Source organism: Mchenga conophoros, linkage group LG3, assembly GCF_057382185.1.
Source record: "Mchenga conophoros isolate Kocher_MC1m ecotype Shallow Benthic linkage group LG3, M_conophoros_male_GT1.1, whole genome shotgun sequence".
NCBI lineage: Eukaryota > Metazoa > Chordata > Actinopteri > Cichliformes > Cichlidae > Mchenga > Mchenga conophoros.
The window spans coordinates 73,032,106-73,055,685 of NC_140528.1; the positions used below are offsets into that span (position 1 = coordinate 73,032,106).

Consider the following 23,580-nt stretch of genomic DNA (forward strand, 5'->3'; position numbering starts at 1 on the left):
CATTTGTTTTAGTTTGATATCGTAATCATTCTATGATTGAGTAGTTTACAGAACCAGCAGTTAGCAGCAATAAATTCAAATCAATGACATTTGCAAGCATTCCTTTATACACATCATTTCAGTCAGGTTGAGGTCTGGACGTCCATGCTGTAGATTTGCTGCTGAGCTTGGGGTCATTATCCTGTTGCATGGCCTAATTTAGAAGAAGCTTTATCTGTCAGACAGCCAGCCTCACATTTGACTCTAAAAATCTTTGGCATACAGAGGAGTTCGTTGACTGCAAGGTGCTTTATTGCTTGTGTCTGCAGAAGAAGCTCAAATCACCACACTTGAACCAGCATATTTGACAGTGGGTTTGAGGTGTTTAAGTGTCTGAAATATCATTCCACTTGTAGAGGGTGGAGAGGCCAGCTTTTGAGCTGTCAGCAATCACAAAGAACCAATCAGAGCCAATCTGGAAGGCCTCAATATCATTGGGCTTAGAGATCTTGGACACCTCGATATCCTGGAACTTATTGAACCTGCTTTGGTCGTCATCAAACTTATAAATGTGGGAACCACCAAACAGCTGAGCCACAATGACAAACACCTCATTTTCGATGATAACAGATTTGCACCCCTCAATGGACTGACCTAAAGGGCAGAGAAACACATGAATCGCGTGAGAATGAAACTGGAAGCATTCTGGGAGTGTTTGTTAGCCTAATGTGTGATTTAGACTTCCTAACAGAGATTGAAGCGTTACTGATAATTTGTAAGAATTTAAAAAAAAGTGATGTAATGTGACAACCTCATTGGTTTACAGAATGATGACAACACACACTTTTAGGAGCTTACCTCCAATTCTTCCTTTTATCTTTTGACCCTTAAACCCATAAATAGGGGTGAAAATCAACGTCCTTTTGTCTGTTATTCGCAGCATTTATGTTCGCAGCCTTCGACTGTTCGTGGCACAGATTTAGAGTATTACCGGTGAAAAACAATGACTTTTAGTCCATTACTGGCAGCATTTCTGTTTGCAGCCCTCAACTGTTCGCCAGAGAAGCATTTGGAAACATTTGGATCCTGACTCAAGACTCCAACATGTCTCAAGGTGAAGAACCAAAAAGTCAAGAAGTTGACCCCGGTGCTCTTCCCTGGGATGAACCAGAAGACCCTTACCTCTCCTCTCTTCCTTGGGATGAACAAGTAGAATTAGAGAAGCGCTTGGCAGAAATGGAGAATGAAAATCTTCTTAACAGAGGAAAATGAGAGACAGAGTGCTCAATTAAAAAAAATGTCCTACCAGCTTCAAGAAAAGGAGAGTATTATTGATGAAAAACAATGGGATATCAAAGACATGGAGAAAAAGAACCAAGAGCTCCAAGGAAAGCTGGATCAAGCTCTAGAAAAAATTAAAGAAATCCTCCAAGAGAAGAAACAACAGAACATGAGACAGAGACAGATGCACGATCAACTCGAAAAGATGGAGACAAAATAAAATACAGAGTGGTGACATAGTGGTGAAAGCAAGGGATGATAAAAATCAGGAAACAAATGAAGAGGTTCTTCAAGAGAAAAGGCAACAGCAGATCAAACAAAAGCGAATGGGCCGCAAGCTTAAGAACATTAAGAAACAAAATGACGAGTTGCAAGTAAAGCTTGATGAAGCTCTGCAAATAAATGAAGCAATCCTCGAAGAGAAAAACCAACAGGACATAAAGCAGCGAGACATGGAGAGGCAACTCCAACACATGGAGGGAAAAGACAGGATGCTGCAGGCAAGGCTTGAAGAAACAATGCACAAATATGACGAGTTCCTTCTAGACAAAAAGCAACAGGAGATGAAACAGAAAGAATTAGCTACGTCCACACGTACCCGGGTACGTGTGGACGTAGCTAATTTCTTCAAGCCGAATTAGAAGAAGTGGAAAGAACATGCAACAAACTTGAGAAGCAAAATACAGAAACAGTGGACGAGTTGAGATCCCTCATACTAGAGAAAAAAGTTCTTGTGGAAAATCAACTCAAAAAGAAGAAAAAATGCTTCCGCCTCTTCCTCCGGAGGGCCACTCCTGCCTCATCATCCTCCACCTCTGTTCCAGCTTAGTTTTCCCTTCTCCTCTCCCTCCCCTCTCTCCCCAATAATTTAATAATAAACACAATTGGCTCCATTTTACACCTGTCAGATCAATGTCTTCATTCAAGAAGGAATTGTCGTTGGTCCCAGGTCTGAGGGAGGGGCGGTAGTTACAGTCGCAGTAGCACAGGAACAGAGCAGGAGGAAAAGAGAGAGAGAGCGCCAGTGACAACAACGTCACATTAGAAAGGTATAGTAATCATCCACAACTATTTTCAGTTGCGGATGATAAAGGATACAGAAAGTTTATTCATGCATGCCCATATGACAGAGGCTACGTCCACACGTTCCCGGGTATTTTTGAAAACTGAGATTTTTCTATGTGTTTGTACCTTTCGTCCACACGTAAACGCGAAAACTGAGATTTTTAAAAACGCCTGCCAGGGTGGATATTTTCGAAAACTCTGTTTTTGCTTTGGCATGTTCCTAGCAGCGTTTTCCTTGATTTCTGCGCTTACGTGTGGACGGGATTATTTTTTAAAACGAAAACGGAAAATCTCAGTTTTCAAAAATACCCGTGTACGTGTGGACGAAGCCTTAGATTGCAAGATTCAGAACATTGAGAAAAACAATGAAGGCTTGCAAGTAAAGCTTGATGAAGCTTTGCAAAAAAATACAGAAATCCTTGAAGTGAAAGAACAACTGGTCATAAACCAGGGAGACATGCAGTGCCAACTCCAAGGCATGGAAGGAAAATACAGAACACTGCAGGCAATGCATTATGAAACACAGAACAAATATCAAGAGCTGCATCAAGAGAAAGAACAACAGTACATAAAGCAGAACGAAGAAAAACTTCTTCTTGTCCAGGACTTTGAGAAGACAAACCAAAAACTGCAAGAACTTCACAACAAAATTAAGTACACAACAGCTGAAGTGGAAGGAGAAAAGGAGAAAGTGCAAAAACAGGAGGCAGCAGCTAAAGAACTAAAAGAAAGGCTCGAAGAAGAACAAGCCAAATTAGAAGAAGTGGAAAGAACATGCAACAAACTTGAGAAGCAAAATACAGAAACAGTGGACGAGTTGAGATCCCTCATACTAGAGAAAAAGTTCTTGTGGAAAAGCAACTCAAAAAGAAGAAAAAATGCTTCCGCCTCTTCCTCCGGAGGGCCACTCCTGCCTCATCATCCTCCACCTCTGTTCCAGCTTAGTTTTCCCTTCCCCGCTCCCTCCCCAATAATTTAATAATAAACACAATTGGCTCCATTTTACACCTGTCAGATCAATGTCTTCATTCAAGAAGGAATTGTCTCTGGTCCTAGGTCGGGGGGTAGTTACAGTCGCAGGAGGAAGGAGAGAGAGCCAGTGACAACAACGTCACATTAGAAAGGTATAGTAATCATCCACAACTATTTTCAGTTGCGGATGAAAAAGAATACAGAAAGTTTATTCATGCAGGCCCATATGACAGAGGCTACGTCCACACGTACCCGGGTATTTTTAAAAACGGAGATTTTTCTATGTGTTTGCACTTTTCGTCCACACGTAAACTGCGTTTTCGGTCACTGAAAATAGAGATTTCTAAAGACGCCTGCCAGGGTGGATATTTTCAAAAACTCTGTTTTTGCATTTCTGTGTGGATGAGGAAAACTGAGAAAACGCAGCGTCAAAGGTGTGCGCCTTTTTGACGTCACACTGTGCGCCACGTTATTGTTTCGGTAAAATGAATTTCTACAATACTGTTACTGTTAATTGTACTCTCTGCAGTGTTTAAATGATTACATATACACACACAGTTACCGTCCCTCCACACGTACAACTTGGTTCTGCTTCTATGCCTCATCTTTGTTTACTATTTCCCGCCGAGGCTTCTAGACTTCTGATTGGCCAACATTTCTACACGGTTAGTACTATATCGCCACCTGTTGCTTTGGCATGTTCCTAGTGTTTTCCTTCATTTCTGCGTTTACATGTGGATGGGATTATTTTTTAGAACGAAAACAGAAAATCTCCGTTTTCAAAAATACCCGTGTACGTGTGGACATAGCCAGAGAATATGAATGTTCTTTTTGTTTTCATATTTTAATTTATATTTAATTGTGTTGTGGTTTGCAGTGTTTTGTGTTATTTCACTTTAAATTAGTTGAAAAGGAAGAAGCTGAAAATTTAAATAGTTAAAAGTTGAACTGTGAATAGTTGGCTTTTGTATTATATGATTTATTTATTGCATTTCATGTGGAGTGAATAAATAAAAGTATATTTACGGTGGCCCCTAGAGACAAAGCACGTACAAACTCCAAAACACGTATAAAAGACAACAGAAGTGCTCCAGGATGCTAGGCGCAGTGTTGAGCTTTTGTTACCTAGTGGCAACACAAGCCAGCAAGTACCATGACTGGATTTGGTGTGTGGTAGTAACAGGTAAATGAACTTTTTTTTTTTTTTTTTAATTATTTGAATATATATGAGTGCTTGTGTATAAATACACAAACCATACACATATGCTTTCAATTGTGTAATTTAAGTGATCAAGGTAGCTCTGTTTTGAAGTTCAGTTAATGTTAGAAATTTGTTTTGGAGTTTGTACGTGCTTTTTGGAGTTTGTATGTGTTTTGTCTCTAGGGGCCACCACAGTTATTTATATATAAAAATATATAAATAAAACCACTTTTTTAAACATTGGTAATTCCTTTTGTGCATAATTTTATATTATTATTAATAATAAATTAATTCAAGCAACAAAACGACCTGAAGAGCCGGTTCAGAGCCGAAAGCGCCGGCTCTTTTTAGTGAGCCGAGCCGAAAGAGCCGGTTCTCTAAAAAGAGCAGGAAATCCCATCACTAGTTTTTACGTGTTTTGGAGTTTGTACGTGTTTTGAAGTTTGTACGCGCTTTGTCTCTAGGGGCCACCGTAAATATACTTTTATTTATTCACTCCACATAAAATGTAATAAATAAATCATGTAATAAATAAATCATATAATACAAAAACCAACTATTCACAGTTCAACTTTTAACTATTTAAATTTTCAGCTTCTTCCTTTTCAACAAATTTAAAACGAAACAACACAAAACGCTTCAAACCACAACACAATTAAATATAAATTAAAATATGAAAACAAAAAGAAGATGCATATTCTCTGGAGAGTGCTTTGGAGCGTTTTCCTTATAAAAGGGCAGTTTTTACCGTTTCTTCCCGCAGTAAATATAAACAACGATAGTATTCAGAAAGAAAACCAAACATTGCAAATATTTTTATCATAACTCTGGTTTTACGTGGCCTATCAAGACAATTTAAAAACTGGTATAAAGTCCACACTTTTTCCGCCAATTGTTCCGTCTGTCCTGCTCACATCTCCAATGGTTGTACACGTTGTCATTAACGTGGCTTCACTCCACATCAGCCACGCCGCTTTGCTAGCTAAAACACCGGTGTCGGCACATAAGGACGCTGTCATAGCCTGTCGTTGATTAGCTGCGTATATACAAATGTGAATCGCATCATTGGCTGGACCAGGGCCGTTGCTAGCCATTTGGGTGCCCTAAGCACAAATGCTTTATGGTGCCCCCCCCCCGGAAAAAAAAAAAAAAACATTAATACTTTTGAATTTCTCAGTGGAATTTGTTTAATTAAATAACAACAAACATGACAGTTAAACAAATAAATAAGGTTAAAGGAGGTTAAAAATACTGTTACAAATAAATACTGAAACAAAAATTGAACATTGGAACAAGAACAAAGAGCCTGGCAATAATGTGTAATTTTTTTTATAAAAAAATAATATATATAATATAATAGTATTATTATTAATATATTTACAAATAGTTTCACAATAGAATTTAAATAAGAAACTTAAATAAGAAAAATAAGAATTTGAACACAAAAGCCACATTCCTTAAGTAACTATGTTAAACATTTTTACAATTCGTTGTCAGAGTATGCCCTAGACTCTAGGGCATACTCTGACAACCAGAAAATGCAGGCGTGGTGTGCCTCTCTAGGACCTAGAGAGGCACACGCCTGCATTTTCTGGTTGCAAAATCAGCTATAAGGTCATCATATGATAGCTTCTGAGCCACGTCACCATTGATGCTGATAACAGCCAGACCACTTAAACGTTCCTGCCCCATTGATGAACGCAGGTACGTTTTAATGAGTTTGAGCTTTGAAAAGCTTCGCTCAGCAGAGGCAACTGTGACAGGCAGGGTCAGTGCAATACGCAGAGCAATCCACAGATTGGGATATACCTCTTGAAGCTGATTGTCATGTAAAAATGACAGCATTTCCAAAGCAGACGTCTGTGGTGGCAGCTGAGGAAGGTTGATGATTTCCTGCATCATCTCAGGTCCATCAATGTCAGCTACTCCCTTATCTGTCAGTGTCTTCTGTACTTCAGTGCAGTGTTTTTTTAAATCCTCCTTGGACATCCCATTCACTTTGCTGAAATCAAGCAGCACTCCATATTTCTCCTTCACTTGATTCATGGTCTCAAACCTCTCCTGTAGGGAGATTAAAGCAGAGTCCACAACACAATTGAAAAATGTGACCTCAAGCTTTTTAAGGGCATCATGGAGGGGCTCATCAACAGCTTCATATGCAAACTGCCTTTTTGTGCTCCTGAGCCTTTTCTCCTTCAACTGTGGTTCTATGTTCAGGGCCTCACAGAGTTCTTTGGCAGCTGACACAGCCTCATCAAACCCAGACTGTCTGTATTTAGAGAGGTTACTTTTGGCAGTGTCAATGAGCCTGACAGCAACATCGAGCTGCATGGAGCTGGACTGTAGTAACTTGTTCACCTGGTTTGTGATTGTAAGAAGTTCACACCACACGATGGAGCAAATCAAAAATCGAAATGAGGCTACTTCCTCAGCAAGCACTTGAGCCTCCACCTTTGCGACTGCATCACTTACAGCTTCTCTGGCCTCCAGGAGAGCATCCCTCACTTCTTTTGTCTGACTCCGGACAGCAGTTACACTTTGAAGCCTGCTTTCCCATCTAACGTCACTCCAAGATTTAAGTGTCAATTTCACATGTTTTGTTAAAATGGCCCATCGCTGGGTGGCACTGGAAAAGAAATTGAACAACTTCTGCAAATACCCAAAGTAGCCAGTTGCATCTGGAGAGGACTTGGCAGCATCAGCTATGACCAGATTCATCGTGTGAGCTCCACAAGGCACAAACAATGCTCTCGGGTTTAATTGTAGCAGTCTGGCCTGAACACCTTGCTTCTTCCCCTTCATGTTGGCCCCATTGTCATAGGCCTGTCCTCGACAGTTTTCAAATGGAATGCCAAGCTCCTTCAACTTGTCAAGGACAACATTGGACAGGTTAAGGCCAGTTGTTTGCTCCACATTTATATAGCCAAGAAAGTATTCTTTAATATCTGGTTGTGCTTGGAAACAAACAATGCGTACTATGACTGACATTTGTTCAGTGTGACTCACATCTGGAGTACAGTCAAGAATGATGGAGAAGTATTTTGCCAACTGGATTTGCTTCACAATGGCGCGGAATGTTTCTGAAGAGATAATCTGAATTAGTTCGTTCTGTGTCTCAGGGCTGAGGTAATGTGTGTGGGAACCTTCATCTTTTATGTTGGCCAAGTGATTTGCCATTACAAGGTCATATGTTGCCATAAGCTCTACTTCCTTCAAGAAGTTGCCATTGTCCGGCTCATAAAGACAGTCAGAAGAGCCCCTAAAAGACAAATTTCTGGAAGCCAGTGAGAGAGTTATTGAGAGTAATCGTTTGAGAATCTCTCGCCACTTTTTCCTTTCTGCCTCTAGTAAGGTCAACTCCTGTTGATCTATTGCCATGCTTTTCTTTAGCCGTGTGTCCAGTTCTCTCCACTTAAGCATGCACTGTATGTGGTCTTGGCTACACTCATGACCCCTCAAACGGATGTTGATGTTCGACCAGTCACTGAAGCCCTCTGTACTCAGCTTTATATCCTTCACACTGAAAAGCTTACATGCAAAGCAGAACACAGCATTGTTCTGCGGTGAGTACACTAACCAGCTCCGGTGAACCTTTTCTCCATTGGGAAGAATTTTGAACTTAAGGCTAGTGTGAAATGCTCTTCCATCAGGCCCCTTTGGAAAATTAAAATCAGAGCTGACATTAAAAGGACCTCTCTGCACAATTTCAACACGATCAGCATCTACAATGTGAGCTGGCCAAAGAGCAGGATCGGTTGAAGGGGGCACACATGTCTCCACAGTGTCACTTTCTGATAGTCTCTCAGTGACAGGACTCTCAGTGGTACTTGTGTATGGAACTGTACCTGAACTGGTGGTTGATGGTTCTTGTTCTTCTTGGCTAGGGATTGTTGCAGGGTCTACAATGGCTGGTGGTTGATGTCCAGGGATGGCACTACTACTGGATGGTTCATCCTGTCCTTGAGATCCTCCTTGAACATATTTAAGCATTGACCCTGCATACAAGAGAAAATATTCAGGGATTTTACAGAAATACAATTTTGAATCTACAGTAGGCCTACGAAAGATTGCATTATAAGACTAATAAATTAAGTAAGTCACTGGTACATTTAAAAATTACTAACTATATTTTACATGTATAGATTTTCATAATGGCAAATGGCAATATAAACATGCTGTACATAATTTGATATAAATGCGCAAGTAGGAAATCTATATTACTGGAAGATATAGGTTTCATATTACAGTTTCACCAACAGATGTCGCCCTTGATCTATGAACCTAAAGAAAGACGAGAACTATTTATGTGTTCAGACGTCAATGGCATAAATAAGATATGCGTCTTTATAGATATCCTGAAATGCAGCAACATACAAAGTAATCTTGTCTAATCTGATAATAATACTTGACTGCATCACTGACCTATCCCAAAGTTAAGGTTAATCAGTAGCATGCATGACGTTAGCCAGCTAGCAACCTGAGGAGGGAAATGCTAGTCTCACGAATCACGATAACGTTAGCAATCGTGAGTCACGATTGCTAACGTTATCTGAAAACCGTCAATTGAGTGACCATGATGAGTTGCTTTTAGTAGTCCATTCTATATTCATATCCACAACGTAAACAAACTACCCAACATCAATCATTTGCAACATTTGTTAACACAGTATGAACACTGCTAACAGGAGCTATCACAGAGTTGACGGACATGAGCGTGCAAGCAAGGGCTACAATAATGAACTTTTTTTATTATTATTATTTAAACATTGCCTTACCGGCAAGCGACGCCTGAGTTTCATCACGCTTCCTCTTCTTCTTTCTTTTCTCCGCTCCCGACTCCTGTTGCCGTTTCGAGGCCATGTTCAAACAGGTGTTTACCAATTATAGAACAGACCACTGGGAGTGGGGGGGCACCAGGAGGAGACTGGAGACAGGGCACAAAGCAGATTCACCCCTTTTCTCGGGAAAATTGTTTTATGTTGCTTTTGTATTGTTTAACCATATTAATGCATATGATATTTATAGTATTAATATGGTTTACTTTTTTTTTTTACGACCCTGATTTTTTTGGTGCCCTACCGGCCATTTGGTGCCCTACGCAGTGTGCGTTATGTGCGTTTGCGGAGCTACGGCACTGGGCTGGACTATCGATGAGGTGTCATTGTTCTAATCACATTAGTGATGTGTCGGTTGCGAACGAAATGGCTCTTAGAGCCGGATCTTCGATGTGAACGACGCGAGTGTGGGGTTTTTTTTCTTTTCTTTCTCTCACTCTGTCTCTCGCACTGTTTTTCCCGCTTCACTCCGCATGTAAGCCTTGTGCTTTATGCTGGGCAGAGGGGGGAGGGGCGGTAGTTACACATGCAGTAGCACAGGAACAGAGCGGGAAGGAGAGAGAGATAAGATAAGATGACCTCTGTTAGTCCCACAGGTGGTAAATTTGTTTTGTTACAGCAAGAGTGCAAAGCTATGTAGCAGAAATTAGAAAACACTGGAATGCAATAAAATACAATGGAATAAAATAAAATACTATATACAATAGAATAAAATAGAATAGAATAATATACACAATAGAATAAAATAGAAATACAATACTATATACAACTGAGTAGGAAAATACAAAAATACAACTTCGTCAGAAGAAGAATTGCACAAGAATTGCACATATAGCAGTCAAGAGAAAGGGAGCCAGGGACAACAATGTCACATTAGAAAGGTATAGTAATCAACTATTTTCAGTTGCGGATGATAAAGGATTCAGAAAGTTTATTCATGCAGGCCTATATGACAGAGAACATGCATCTTCTTTTTGTTTTCATATTTTAATTTATATTTAATTGTGTTATGGTTTGCAGTGTTTTGTGTTGTTACACTTTAAATATGTTTAAAAGGAAAAAGCTGAACATTTAAATAGTTAAAAGTTGAACTGTTGTGGTTTTTTTATTATATGATTTATTTATTACATTTTCTGTGGAGAGAATAAATAAAAATATAGAGACAAAGCATGTACAAACTTCAAAACACGTAAAAACTCCATAACACGTATAAACTCTGAAGCAAGTGTGGCACTATGTTAAAGACACAGACATGAAAATAGTAGCCCCCCATTTTATTTTATGCTCAGAGACACTTTCTTTTAGTAAGGCCACTGCAATGTCAGTTTTAATGTTATATAAGTTCCGCCAGCAGAGGAGCTCGGTCCTGTACGCATCGGTAGCTGAAGCGAAACTAGAAGAAGTAGTGTCAGTGGTGAAGAGGCAGCGTACAGCCTGCGCGCCAAAGAGAACTGATTGTCATATTTTTCTGTTTTTACAGGTAAACTGGGTGGTTGATAATGTAAAACAGAGGTTCTAAACGTGACAGACAGCAGTGGCGATTAATGATAAATGTCTTGTGTGTGGCGAATGTTAAGCTAAAGAGCTAATTTACAAGTTGGTCCAGTTGTTAGCCTGTGCCGATCCAAGTGTTAGACTGTACCGAAACTCTGTGAGCTCAGTGCAGGTATTTTTGGGTTAAAGTCACAATATATATGTTTTGCACAATAAGAGAAAATGTGAATTGCTTTATGTTTAGTTCATGAAGAGTGAATGCTGTAAAAATGTGTTAAGAAAATGTTTATTTGAAAGAGATTAGTTTGATAAATGCAGTTAAGAAGACAGGTTCATAAATAGATTAAAACAGAAGTAAAAACAAGATAAAACTGTAAGGAGCATTCACTATGGTGCTTGTGCATACAGTAAAATGTATTTTTGTGATTTAAGCAGTTTATAAGAGTGGTGCATGTGAATATGAAACTGTATAAGTTACTTGTATAAAGTAATGCCAGCTACACTAGAAGAAGTAGCGTCAGTGGTGAAGAGGCAGCGTACGGCATGAGAACTGATTGTCATATTTTTCTGTTTTTACAATTTACTGTAAAAAAATAAATATGTTGCACAGGAGATGAGTTGGCCCATCATTTCAGCGGTGTAACACACGTGCAAACTCCGAAGCACGTGCAAACTCCGAAGCACGTACAAACTCCAAAACACGTAAAAACTCCATAGCACATACAAACTCAGATGCACATACAAACCCCGAAGCACATACAAACTCTAAAACACATACAAACTCTAAAACACGTAAAAGCTCAGAAGCACGTAAAAACTCCAAAACACATACAAAACACAACAGAAGTGCTCCAGAATGCTAGGCGCAGTATTGAGCTTTTGTTACCTAGTGGCTACACAAGCCAGCAAGTACCAACGACTGGATTTGGTGTGTGGTAGTAACAGGTAAATGAATATATATATATTTGAATATATATGAGTGCTTGTGTTTAAATACACAAACCATACACATATGCTTTCAATTGTGTAATTTAAGTGATCTAGGTAACTCTGTTTTCGAAGTTCAGTTAACGCTAGTAATGTGTTTTGGAGTTTGTATGTGCTTTGGAATTTGGACGTGCTTTTTGGAGTTTGTACGTGCTTTGTCTCTAGGGGCCACCGCATATATTTATATATAAAAATATATAAATAAAACCACTTTTTTTTTTTACATCAGTAATTCCTTTTGTGCATAATTTTATATTATTATTAATAATAAATTAATTCAAGCAACAAAACAACCAGAAGAGCCGGTTCGGAGCCGAAAGAGCCGGCTCTTTTTAGTGAGCCGAGCCGAAAGAGCCGGTTCTCTAAAAAGAGCCGGAAATCCCATCGCTAAATCACATACGGGACCAGACAGTCACTTACCGACTAACACTGCAAAGCAGAATTGTTAAAGTTTTAATTTTAATTTCAATTCAGGTTAGACTTTTTTTGTGCACAACGCAGATTTTCGGTGCGCAGAGACCGTGTAGGCAGTGCGCAAGCGCGCAGCTTAGAGGGAACATTGCTTAGCATATGTGACAATGCATGGCACAAAATGAACAAGAGGTTTCTATTTACTGAGTTCGTTTGAACAGCTTCCGAATCAGAGGCGGAGGCAGACATTTGATACACCCGGGGCTTAGCCCTAAAGGGTAGTATGCATGTAGGATTGGGGGGGGGGTTAGAAATGACTGAAAGATTAATAGGCTGTTTTGAGTTATGTTAAAAAAAAGAATGACTTCATATAGGGAAAAATAAATATCACATCTGTAGGACACCTTAAATTAGTTTTTTAATTAAGCAGCAAGGCAGAACAAAGTCGGGGCTGTATCAAGACACGAGGACTAAATCCCAATTCAACCAGACCCAGAACTGATCCAGAATTAAAACAGGACTACAACAGTTCAAAATCAGGACTACTTAGGACTTAACCAAAACAGAACCAGAATCAGAACTAGATGATAGTAGCACTAAAATCATCATAGACCTGCACTACACTTATTTTTTAATTCTACCAAAGTCCACTATTTAGATTGAGAAAAGTTTATAAAATTATTTAGCCTTGTTGTGCAAACAAGCCTGCATAACTTAATAAATATAGAATTTGAAAAATAGCAAACCTAAAAAGAAACACTAGGTATGAGATACGTGAGTACCTATGATACGGTGATACTTTTGGTAAACAACCATTTGACTAACATGTGTCTCACCTGCTCTTGTTCCATCTCAGTTCTGTCCTCATTCTGCTCTCCATCTCCCTCTTTGTGCTGACAATCATCAAATATACAGTTGAAACCAGATATTTACATACTCTTCAGAAAACACAAACAATTTTTTAATTGTAACATCAAATCAGACTAAATGTTTATTCTTTTTAGATTGATAAATATAAAAAACATATTTGTTAACTTTAAGAGTAAAGAGAGAAACTATCTGTAGTTCTTAATTGTAAATGGCACCAAATTGTATTCAAAATTAAGCCACATTTACGGAGCTCCACAATTCTTTTCCTGGTGTTTTGGTTGACATCTCTTGGTTTTCCCATTTCAAAGAAACAGGCTCTGTGTTTTGCCTTATATGCATCCACACGTGTGCCACCAATTTATCCACATGGACTCTACTAACCTATCAGAAGCTTCTTCAGCTCAAAATGAAATCGTCTGGAGTTTTCTTATTAATTAACAATAAACTTAGTGTATATGTACTCATAAATTTGATGAAAGTAATAAAAAATAGACAGCTCTGTTGATGATTTGCTTTGGTACCTGGTCAAACTTAAGCTCTCCTCTGTCTGCCTGGCTGCGTTTCTCCAACAGTGCACTGGCAGGTAGTGATGGGTCGTTCGCGAACGAAATGGCTCTTAGAGCCGACTCTTTGACGTGAACGACGCGAGCCGGCTCCTTATCGCGAGCCGTCACGTGGGTTTTTTTTTTCTTTCTCTCACCCTCTCTCTCTCTCTCGCACTTTTTTTCCGCTTCACTTCGCACCTGAGCCTTGTGCTTTATGCTGGGCAGAGGGGGGAGGGGCGGTAGTTACACTCAGTAGCACAGGAACAGAGCCAGAGGGAGAGAGAGAGAAAGAGAGCCAGGGACAACAACGTCACATTAGAAAGGTATAGTAATCATCCACAACTATTTTCGGTTGCAGATGATAAAGGATTCAGAAAGTTTATTCATGCAGGCCCATATGACAGAGAATATGCATCTTCTTTTTGTTTTCATATTATAATTTATATTTAATTGTGTTGTGGTTTGCAGTGTTTTGTGTTGTTTTCCCTTTAAATTTGTAAAAGGAAAAAGCTGAAAATGTAAATAGTTAAAAGTTGAAATGTGAATAGTTGATTTTTGTATTATATGATTTATTTATTACATTTTATGTGGAGTGAAAAAATAAAAGTATATTTACAGTGGCCCCTACAGACAAAGCACATACAAACTTCAAATCACGTACGAACTCTGAAGCACGTACAAACTCCAAAACACGTAAAAACTCCAAAACACGTACAAAAAACTCAGAAGCACTTAAAAACTCAAAACACTTACAAAAGACAACAGAAGTGCTCCAGGATGCTGGGCGCAGTGTTGAGCTTTTGTTACCTAGTGGCTACACAAGCCAGCAAGTACCAACGACCGGATTTGGTGTGTGGTAGTAACAGGTAAATGAACTTTTTTAAAATTATTTGAATATATATGAGTGCCTGTGTATAAATACACAAACAATACACACATGCTTTCAATTGTGTAATTTAAGTGATCTAGTAGCTCTGCTTTGGAAGTTCAGTTCATGCTAGAAATGTGTTTTGGAGTTTGTACGTGTTTTGTCTCTAGGGGCCACCGCATATATTTATATATAAACATATACAAATAAAACCACTTTTTTTTACGTTAGTAATTCCTTTTGTGCATAATTTTATATTATTGTTAATAATAAATTAATTAAAGCAACAAAACAACCTGAAGAGCCGGCTCGGAGCCGAAAGAGCCGGCTCTTTTTAGTGAGCCGAACCGAAAGAGCCGGATCTCTAAAAAGAGCCGGAAATCCCATCACTACTGGCAGGCAGCAGCTCCCCCCGCCCCCTCGCTCAGCTTGGATCATACCAATATTAGGGGGGATTTATGCACAGTCGTAAATTCCCACAGTGTGCACTATGTGCTTCGAATATTGTGTTTAGTTTTTGTTTTATACAGTTGCCAGGCATCTAACTATGAAAAAATTACACTCCAAAAGACCCCGGGCTTCTGAAAAGACAAGGGATCCCTACCTGGGAAGTCACAACCGCTTGTCAGCCGTTAGCTCCTCCAGCTGATGGGCCTCGTTAGTAGCGCCCTACTTAAATGGCACTCGCCATCAGAAAGGTTGCCTACCTTGAATAATACGTTATTCATGATAGGGAAACATAGTACTGGCAAATGTGATTACTGTGGGGTAGAGGAAACTGTAGAACATGTCATGTTGCAGTGTCAGAGGTATCAGGTTGAGAGGAGACATTTGATTCAAAATCTTAGTAACCTAAAAATCAAACTGGATCTGGTTGATTTGTAGCGAAAGGAATCGGGAAGTAAAAGTTATCAGGCCTTATTTCAGTTTTTAAAAGAGGGGAACCTGTTTGGCAGGATTTGAGAAATTTTTTTTTTTTTGAGCGTCGTTCCAGACCATACTCCATACCAGTTGGTGGCGGTAATGCACCTTTCAATTGTTTGCCAACCGCCAATATAACTGTAAGAAAGAAAGAAAGAAAGCAAGAACGGTTGCCTACCCCTGGTCTGGAAGAACAAAATAAACTTCGGGAGAACGGACCAGTTAGTTTTAACAGCTCTTAAATTAACATGAGAAACATTTTTCACCAACAAATTCAGTTCAGTGGGTGGGTCAATGGGTCGTTCAGTAGGTGGTAAAAGTGGGCCTTTCATTTTGTCATTCAGTAGGCAAAAGGGGGTGGAGTAGCATACAGCTACAAGGACATAAAAGTAGCCAACTTGTGATATGCTATGGTTAATTGCCACTCTGTTTCCGCAGGACACTGACTGAGAGAGAGAGAGACGACAACAGAAGATAACGGTTCAATTTTAATGTAAGTACTGTTTGTTGGGCTTTTAAGTGGTTGAACGTGTAAAACTTGCATGTGCCATTCTCCTTGTTTTTAAACTTTAAAACTTTTTTTTCTTTAAGTTTTTTTTTTTTTTTGGGGGGGGTGGAAGCAAAGTTTGTGTGTGGATGTATTGTTGTTGTTCTTTGTTTGTTTTTTCATACTGTCAAAATAAACTAGATTGATATGCAGAGTTTTTCTCTCTCACTCTCTGCCTCTCACTCTTTATATTTACAGTGCAAACAAGATGGAGAGAAATGTTGTCTATTGACTGCTTTGTAAAAAGCCCCAACAGTCCATTCACACACACCTGAGCAGAGTGTGTGCGAGAAACTGCACACCACAGGAATGTGAGGAAGAAGCTTCCAGAGCCATTGCTTCACAGAAGCTGTTTTCTAATGAAGGTAGAGTCTGGAACTTCTCAGAGCTCCAGGAGTACTGCAAGGATGAAGAATCTTGCATTAAACTCTGCACTCGCCTTCAAACACGTGGATTTATCATCACTGACAGTCCCCAAGCGTGCCCGACAGTCGTGCCAACAGCGAGGTATGATGACCTTATTGCCACTTCCACATATTGGATGACACATACACACTTTCAATGATGTCTTACCTCTGTCACATTTGCAATAGGTCTGATAAGAAGGAAATTCTTGCCTTGGCCAAGAAGGACATTGAATATTTCCACGCAAGACTTTCAGGTGGCGATTGCATCCCCACATTTGCAATGACTACCTTCAGACAGTACTGCGAGGCCATCCTGATTTTACAACATGGAATGACAGCAAATGCTGTTCAAGAACTTTGTGTAAGTGCGCCGCCAACAATAAAAGTGCACGATAAGTGAAATGACAGCTGATGTAAGTCTGTATTTCTTTAAGCTCCAACTTTTTTTTTTTTTTCCCCCCCCACACACACATACACAGGTAGAGGACTGGATGGCGCGGAAAGCAGTAGCTGATGGTGTTGAGCTGAGTTCCACAGCATTCAGTGGTAACTTGAGGATAACCAGCCAGGAAGAACAAGTAAGTCATTCATTCTCAGCAGCGACTCTCTTCTTACTCTATAGGTACCTTGTGAATTGATTTTATGAGATATTTAACATTGATTCCTTTTTTTCTCTGGAGTTGTTGGACTGCTATTTCATCCGTGCAGTGTCCTTGCAAAATCAAATAGCTGGCAGCGATGACAGGGGCAATTTCTTCCTAGGAGAATGTGGGGTCCCACTGTCCAACCCATCATTAGATGTAAAATGCCTGAGAGCGAGGTGAGTGCTTGACATAACTGGATCAACAGCATATTAAGAAAGATTTGTTTCTTTGATCTGACAGAGAAACCCTAACCCTGTACTCATAACAGTCAGCCACATATGTTGCTGTATGTCAGAGATGTTTGCCCCTTGTATTTTAGCTTTTTCATCTCTCTTGGCTCTCTAATTCATTTGCATGCATTAAAAACCACAGATACCTGAGCACTGAACCTGAGGATGCTATGGCTGAGTCAGCATAAAGCTCAGTAGGAGGACTACAGACACCAGGACAGACCAGGTGCACTTTTTTTTTTTTTTTTTTATATATATATATAAATATCACACACTACCACAAGTCAACCTGTGTTACAAGTTTTCACATTTAAAAACTTTTGATGGATTTGATGCATCCCCTCCTCTACACCTTTCATGTAGCACATCATCTATGCACCTGCCACACCAAGAATGGGATGCCTTCCTCCAGGCCTTCCCGGTCACCCTGAATGGAGAGCCACCATCCAAACGGCAGTGTGTACAGGCTGGCTTCCCACAGCACAGACACCACTACAAGAAATGGAGGGATATTCAGCTGAAGAAAAGAGTTGGGTACATTCTCGGTAAGGCCTGGGCATGTCATGTTAATGGAGCCTCTTCTGTTGCATTGCTTTGTTTGTTTTGTATGCATTTCAGAATGAAAATACTTTAATAATCTCTAAGAAAATTATGTGGGTTACACTTGTGTAGAGACAATAGCAGTAACAGACTGAACTAATTAAATAATACAATACATTTAAGTACAACCCACTCAATGTTATACACCAAAATATACACAGATAGCTCAATTATAAATATAAGGAATATTTTAAGGTACAAATATGTGAAACGTATTTGCATACGTAAAATGCATATGGTTGATTTTTCTTTTTTAAGCCGCAATAATCACTTGCACTATTTCTTGTACCTTGCTTTGTGACCACTTTGTTTAGGTCAGTCAGTTGGCAAAGGTAAAATGCACACATCATTTAGACTAAACGGTCTTTAAATTGCAAGTGAACGTTTCTAAGAGCCCTGTCATGACCGACGGTCTCTTTCAACTTACAGGTGTGATCGCACTTATGCCTTTCCGCAAAGGGATATCGTGTGCGATTACCACGGGACATACATCAGTGAAGCAGAAGGGAAACGGAGGCCCCAGTCGGGTATCTGTTCTTCTTCAGGGACAAGTGTGACCGAGGTATGTGCATCGATGCCACTGCATTCCCCTGTGCCTGTCATCCCGAAATTGACACCTATGGAAGGCGAATGAACCATTCCCGGAAAAATCCCAACATCAAGCCCCAGAAGTTTACAATGAACTTCCCTGCAGGACCTCAGGAGACAATACTTTTCATTGCCCTGAAGGACATCACAGTTGGTGAGGAGCTGTTATGGGACTACGGAGTAACTCGGAAATCTTATGGTGGTGAAGGGGAAGACTTGGAGTGGCTGGACAGCTGACTTTGATTTTATCTGTTCTTTTCCTCTTCTCTTTGCATGGGCTTTTTTATGCAGTGATTTTATTCTTAAAAAAGCAGCTGTTTTTACATTGTCTTGCCTGTAATTTAAATGTGATTTGAGGGTGTTTTGTTTTGTTTTAATTTACATATTGAAATAAAAAGTGTCATGTTTCCAAATTTTACTCTGCTTCATATTGTATTATATACATTCACAGTTTCGTGTTTTATTGTGAAAGTCTTGTTTCCATGTTCAGGTTTCTTGTTTTGCTTCCCCTGTGGCTCCATTTTAATTTCTCATCTGTGTTCCCCGCGTCTTGACGACTCCTGAAGAGCATGATGATTAACATAGCCAAGGCGATTATGAAACACGTCAGGTTTACAGATGAATAATAATAAATGTGAGATACTAGCTCTACATGAGTGTCTCCTGCAGTTAATATGTAATACACAGATGAAAGATGAGGTGAGATATCTAGGCATTATCTCTTGTCATTTGAAAGATTAACTATTAACAGAAAATAAGAATATCTCAAATAGACTTAGAACTTTCTATTCTAAGCCAGTTTTAAACAGGTGCCTGCAGATTCTTTGGGAGAATTTGGACAGTCTGTCTGACATCTGCATTGACTCATATTTAACAGCCCGGGTCTGGGCTCAGGTGTCGCACTTTGGATAAATAAGAGCTGCTAAGCAGCTTAGCAGTAAATAAAATGCACAGAGAAGTCTGACGTGAAAGCCGTTTATCAGTAGTCAAGTATGCGAGTCCGTACAGCGCAATCGTTTGACAGTGTACTTGATGATATTTCGGTTACAGAGTTTTTACTGCCACCCCCTCTTAATTTAAATATGAACAGAAATTACACAGATAATTTAAAAATGTATCTTAAGCACGTTGGGACCATTCGCTTACATGTATTATGAAACAGATGGTTTGGCGACAGTGATCCAGGTAAATGCTACATGGACACCTGATCAGAGGACAAGGGCTTAAAAGGTGTCTGTGTGTCTGTATGTTTATGTAATTGTATATATGGAGGACAGATAGCCGCATCGATATGTTGCTCATCAATGACCAGCAATTAAGGGAGAGCTACCAAATGACAGTTTGCACAAAGATGGCATTACATCCCAAGCCTCCACCGTCCCGGTAACAACAGATTACCATGGAGAATATGGTTTTCAGCAGAGATTTCAAAAGGCTGGTAAAGCAAAAATAAATACATAAATAAAAATAATAACAATAATGAAAATGTCATTCTGCCTCATTCAAAATTTCCTAAAACCATACTGGCTGATCAGTTACTGTACAGTGAGATATTGTTTTTCTTACTCAAGCACATAAAGGTTGACTAGATTATAAGAGCGAAAGGTGAGCAGTGAAGCTGTTAGCGTGTTACTTGAAATCATAACAAATGCACTTTATAAAATAAATACCTAAAGGTTTTTCAGAAATTATTACATAGAATAACAAAGCCGTACTTTTACATATACTGAAAACCAAAAAAAAGCTTTATATTAAATGTACATAGGGGAGCTTGAAAGGAGCATGAAGTACAGGCCATTTTAGTGTCTTGAGTCAGCTCCATACCTGGCTGAGAAGGACCATGGGTCAAAGCAGTCTCCAGCACCTGGCTGTGATGTCAGTTGAGAAAGAGATGCTTGAGAGACTTGACCACCAAAATGTGATAGACAGATTTACCAACCTCAAGCTGAGGCGACATAGGTTAAAAGAAAAGAAAAAATCTGCAGAGCCATAGTAGTATCTGCAGTAAAGATCTTTTCATACATTGTACCATAGGCCAAGGTGTCTCCATTTTCAAATTTTTTAATAATATTTTGTACATTTCAAGGACTGTGTATTTTTGGAGTGTATTTTTTATGTATCTGTATTATATTATACATACACATTAAGAGTGTCGCTGAGCTCCAGTCTGTGTGGGATTATACGGTGTGAAACTTGACAGTACAGCTGTTGACTTATGCGGGATTTTAACCCTCGATATAGTGGATTGCTCGCCAATGTGTGTATGTGTTTGTGTATTGCCAGGAGCGGAGTGCGTTTTCTCACGGGAGTGGAGTCACGGTGTGGGAAGAAGAGTTATAGAGTTGCTTTTTCACCTTTTGGACATTCTGCACTGTGTGGGATTCTGGGGAGGAATGACCACATGGTCCACAGTGCCTGGGACTGTACATTGTGTAATTAGGCTTAGCATATGTGACAGTACATGGCACAAAATGAACAAGAGGTTTCCATTTACTGAGTTAGTTTGATCAGCCTCAGAATCACAAAACAACCACAATGAACCAAAGTGCTGAAAAGAAGATTAAATACATAAAAACAGATACAAACAAAAACCACATAAAAGAAGAAGGATTAAAAAAACTTTATGAAAATAAATAAATAATATTATAAAATAAAATCTCACATGGTGTCAAAGGCCAATAATCATCATAACAAAACCTGAATGTTGTCACTGAAATAATAACATACCATCCATTCATTCTCTAATCTTTTTCAGGGTCGCTTTATTTGCCCAAAAGCTGGAGAATTTATTGCTGTACGATGTATATAATGTGCCTCTCTTTTTAAAGCCAAGAAGTCAGTAGTAAACAAAAAACCTACATTTCAAGGTCCTTAATCATCAGAAACGATTAAGCTAGACAGCCAATATTTATATATATGCAAATGTATTAGAAATGTCTGTTTAAACACTTATTATTATTATCCATTAACTATTATTATTTTCACTTTGGCTTAAAAAAATATCTCCCTCTGCTGTTAGTGTAGACTACTGCAACTTCTGCATGAGTGTCCTTTCCACGCTATGGAGAGACAAAGAGTGAAATGGACACAGTAGATCAGTATGTCAATTATGCATTTTGCCTATGAAGTTGGAAAGGTCCCAGGGAGCACAGTGGCCTCAGGGGTGGGTTCGATTCTGGCTTGGATAACGTCAAATCGATTCATTAAAATCCTGAATCGATTTTTTAATATAAATTTATTTTGCCCAAAATGCCAGAATCTCAGGTGAAACCTCACAAAATTTCAACAACCACCAAACAGCTAAGACAGTAAATGAGAGCAGGTACACGGTTTCTGCACAAAGACGTAAACACACAGCGCGCACCCACCGACGGATCAGAATCAGTGAGATGTCGCCTTTCTCACCTGATGGCACGGACATGGTCGGGGGTGAAAGCTGACAGCTGGCTGATTCTGATCTGTCGGCGGGTCCACGTTTTGTGTTCACGCCCTTTTTGCTCTGATTCTAAAGATGTTAGTTTTGTCTCTCTCCAAACAATATTGACCAAACCAGCAGCAAAAGAAGATCCAAACTGCGCTTCAAATAAACATTGTCATGAATTTCCTCTGACTTTTACTGTTTTGCTTCCACCACTCTCAGAAAAATTATGGTTCTTCAGATGTCTTCATGGTTCTTTAAAGAACCATCATACGTCAAAGAACCTTTTTACTTTGTAGATGGTTCTTTAGCTATTACAAATGGTTCTTCATCCTTAGCTATCTGAGTTTGATGGTGTAAAATTGCATAAATATTTATTCACTTTAATGAGGGTGTGAATTATACTGGGTGTTTTGTTTGTGTGCGTGTGTGTTTGGGGGGGGTTACCTGGTGATTACCCTTAAGAGCAGATGGTGGGATACTGAATATTCAAATAAAAGTTAGAAACACTTGCTTAAAAATATTCTGGTGGCAGGGCTGGGGGCCAAAGCCTAAGGACCCCCACCATCCATCCTGCAAACCCACTGATCACAAATAATGTGGTAACAGAATATAGAATTTATTATTAAGACGTTTATGAATATGGTGAATTTATAAATTAACAATCCATTTGGGGGATATTAGACTGATTCAGATACTGTACTTTAGCTCTAAATTTTAATAAAGTATTACTATTTTCTGCTTTAAGGCATTACTTTTGAGAATATTATACACATATATATATGTATAACTTATTTTCAGAGTAGTTGACAAATTATGCTCCGGTCATTTGATGTTACCAAGATAGATGTCCTTTTGTAATATAGTTAAAAAGAAATTGTACATTTCATTTATCAAACATCATACATTAGGCAAAGAAGAGGTCATTATACTAACAAGACCAGATAATCCAAAGCATAAAATAATCAACATTTATCCGAAGAAGGCTTAAAAGTTAGAATAAACGGTGGTATAGTGGTTAGCGCTGTTTCCTCACAGCTAGAAAGACTCTGTTCAATTCCCGGGGTCAACCAGGTGCCTTTTTGTGTGGAGTTTGCATGTTCTCCCTGTTTCTGTGTGGGTTTCCACCCACAATCCAAAGACATACATATCTGAATGACAGCCCTGCCATGGACTGGCAACCTGTCCAGGGTCTACCCCACCTAAAAAAAACAGCTGGCATAGGCTCCAGCACCCCTCCGATCCTTATGACGATAAAGCGGCTTGGAAAATGAATGAACAAAAAATAAATAAATACGTTTTTGATGTCACAGAGTAAAACAATGTAATGTGCATTTTGTTTTGTTTTAGCAGATCGTGGCTCAGCAGTGGACTGTGGGAGAAGTATCTCTTTGGCTTGGAGAAAATGAATTGGCAGATTATCAACAGGTCTTTGTAGGTGAGCATTTCTATGGATATGCCATATCAGTGTCCACGATGCTCCACAAGAAAACCAACATATGAAAAACTGCTGAAACGTCAACAGATATACCATTTAAGTGAATGTGGATTCTTCATTGTCTGCGGACTAGAAGACTGTCCCAGAAAGTTTTTGTCTGTGAAATCTTTGAAAAATCACATAAGGAAGAAACATAAATATCAGAAACATGGATTAGAGTCTGCCCCAGACTGTGACCCTGTCATCCAGGAAACTGTTGAATCATCTGAACGAGCTCTG

The 23,580-nt window shown here is 39.3% G+C and overlaps 1 protein-coding gene and 1 long non-coding RNA gene across 3 annotated transcripts; one reads left to right on the forward strand and one right to left on the reverse strand.

Moving 5' to 3' along the window:
* Nucleotides 1–341: 341 nt before the first annotated feature.
* Nucleotides 342–13,731, reverse strand: LOC146580384 (leucine-rich repeat LGI family member 2-like). Of its 2 annotated transcripts, XR_014891686.1 has the most exons (3): nt 13,617–13,731; nt 13,062–13,118; nt 342–633 (listed from the first exon to the last, which is right to left on the reverse strand). XR_014891686.1 is itself a non-coding variant. In XM_085269597.1 (2 exons), exons 1-2 carry the CDS (start codon nt 920–922, stop codon nt 365–367), a joined length of 354 nt encoding a protein of 117 aa, XP_085125723.1. In that variant the 5' UTR covers nt 923–964; the 3' UTR covers nt 342–364. The 2 variants fall into 2 exon arrangements, 1 of the variants encoding a protein (XP_085125723.1); XM_085269597.1 differs by lacking the exons at nt 13,062–13,118; nt 13,617–13,731 and adding an exon at nt 838–964.
* Nucleotides 13,732–17,402: 3,671 nt separating this feature from the next.
* Nucleotides 17,403–18,798, forward strand: LOC146580385 (uncharacterized). The gene is made up of 3 exons (XR_014891688.1): nt 17,403–17,483; nt 17,621–17,802; nt 18,287–18,798. It is a non-coding gene; the product is annotated as an uncharacterized LOC146580385 (long non-coding RNA).
* Nucleotides 18,799–23,580: the final 4,782 nt, after the last annotated feature.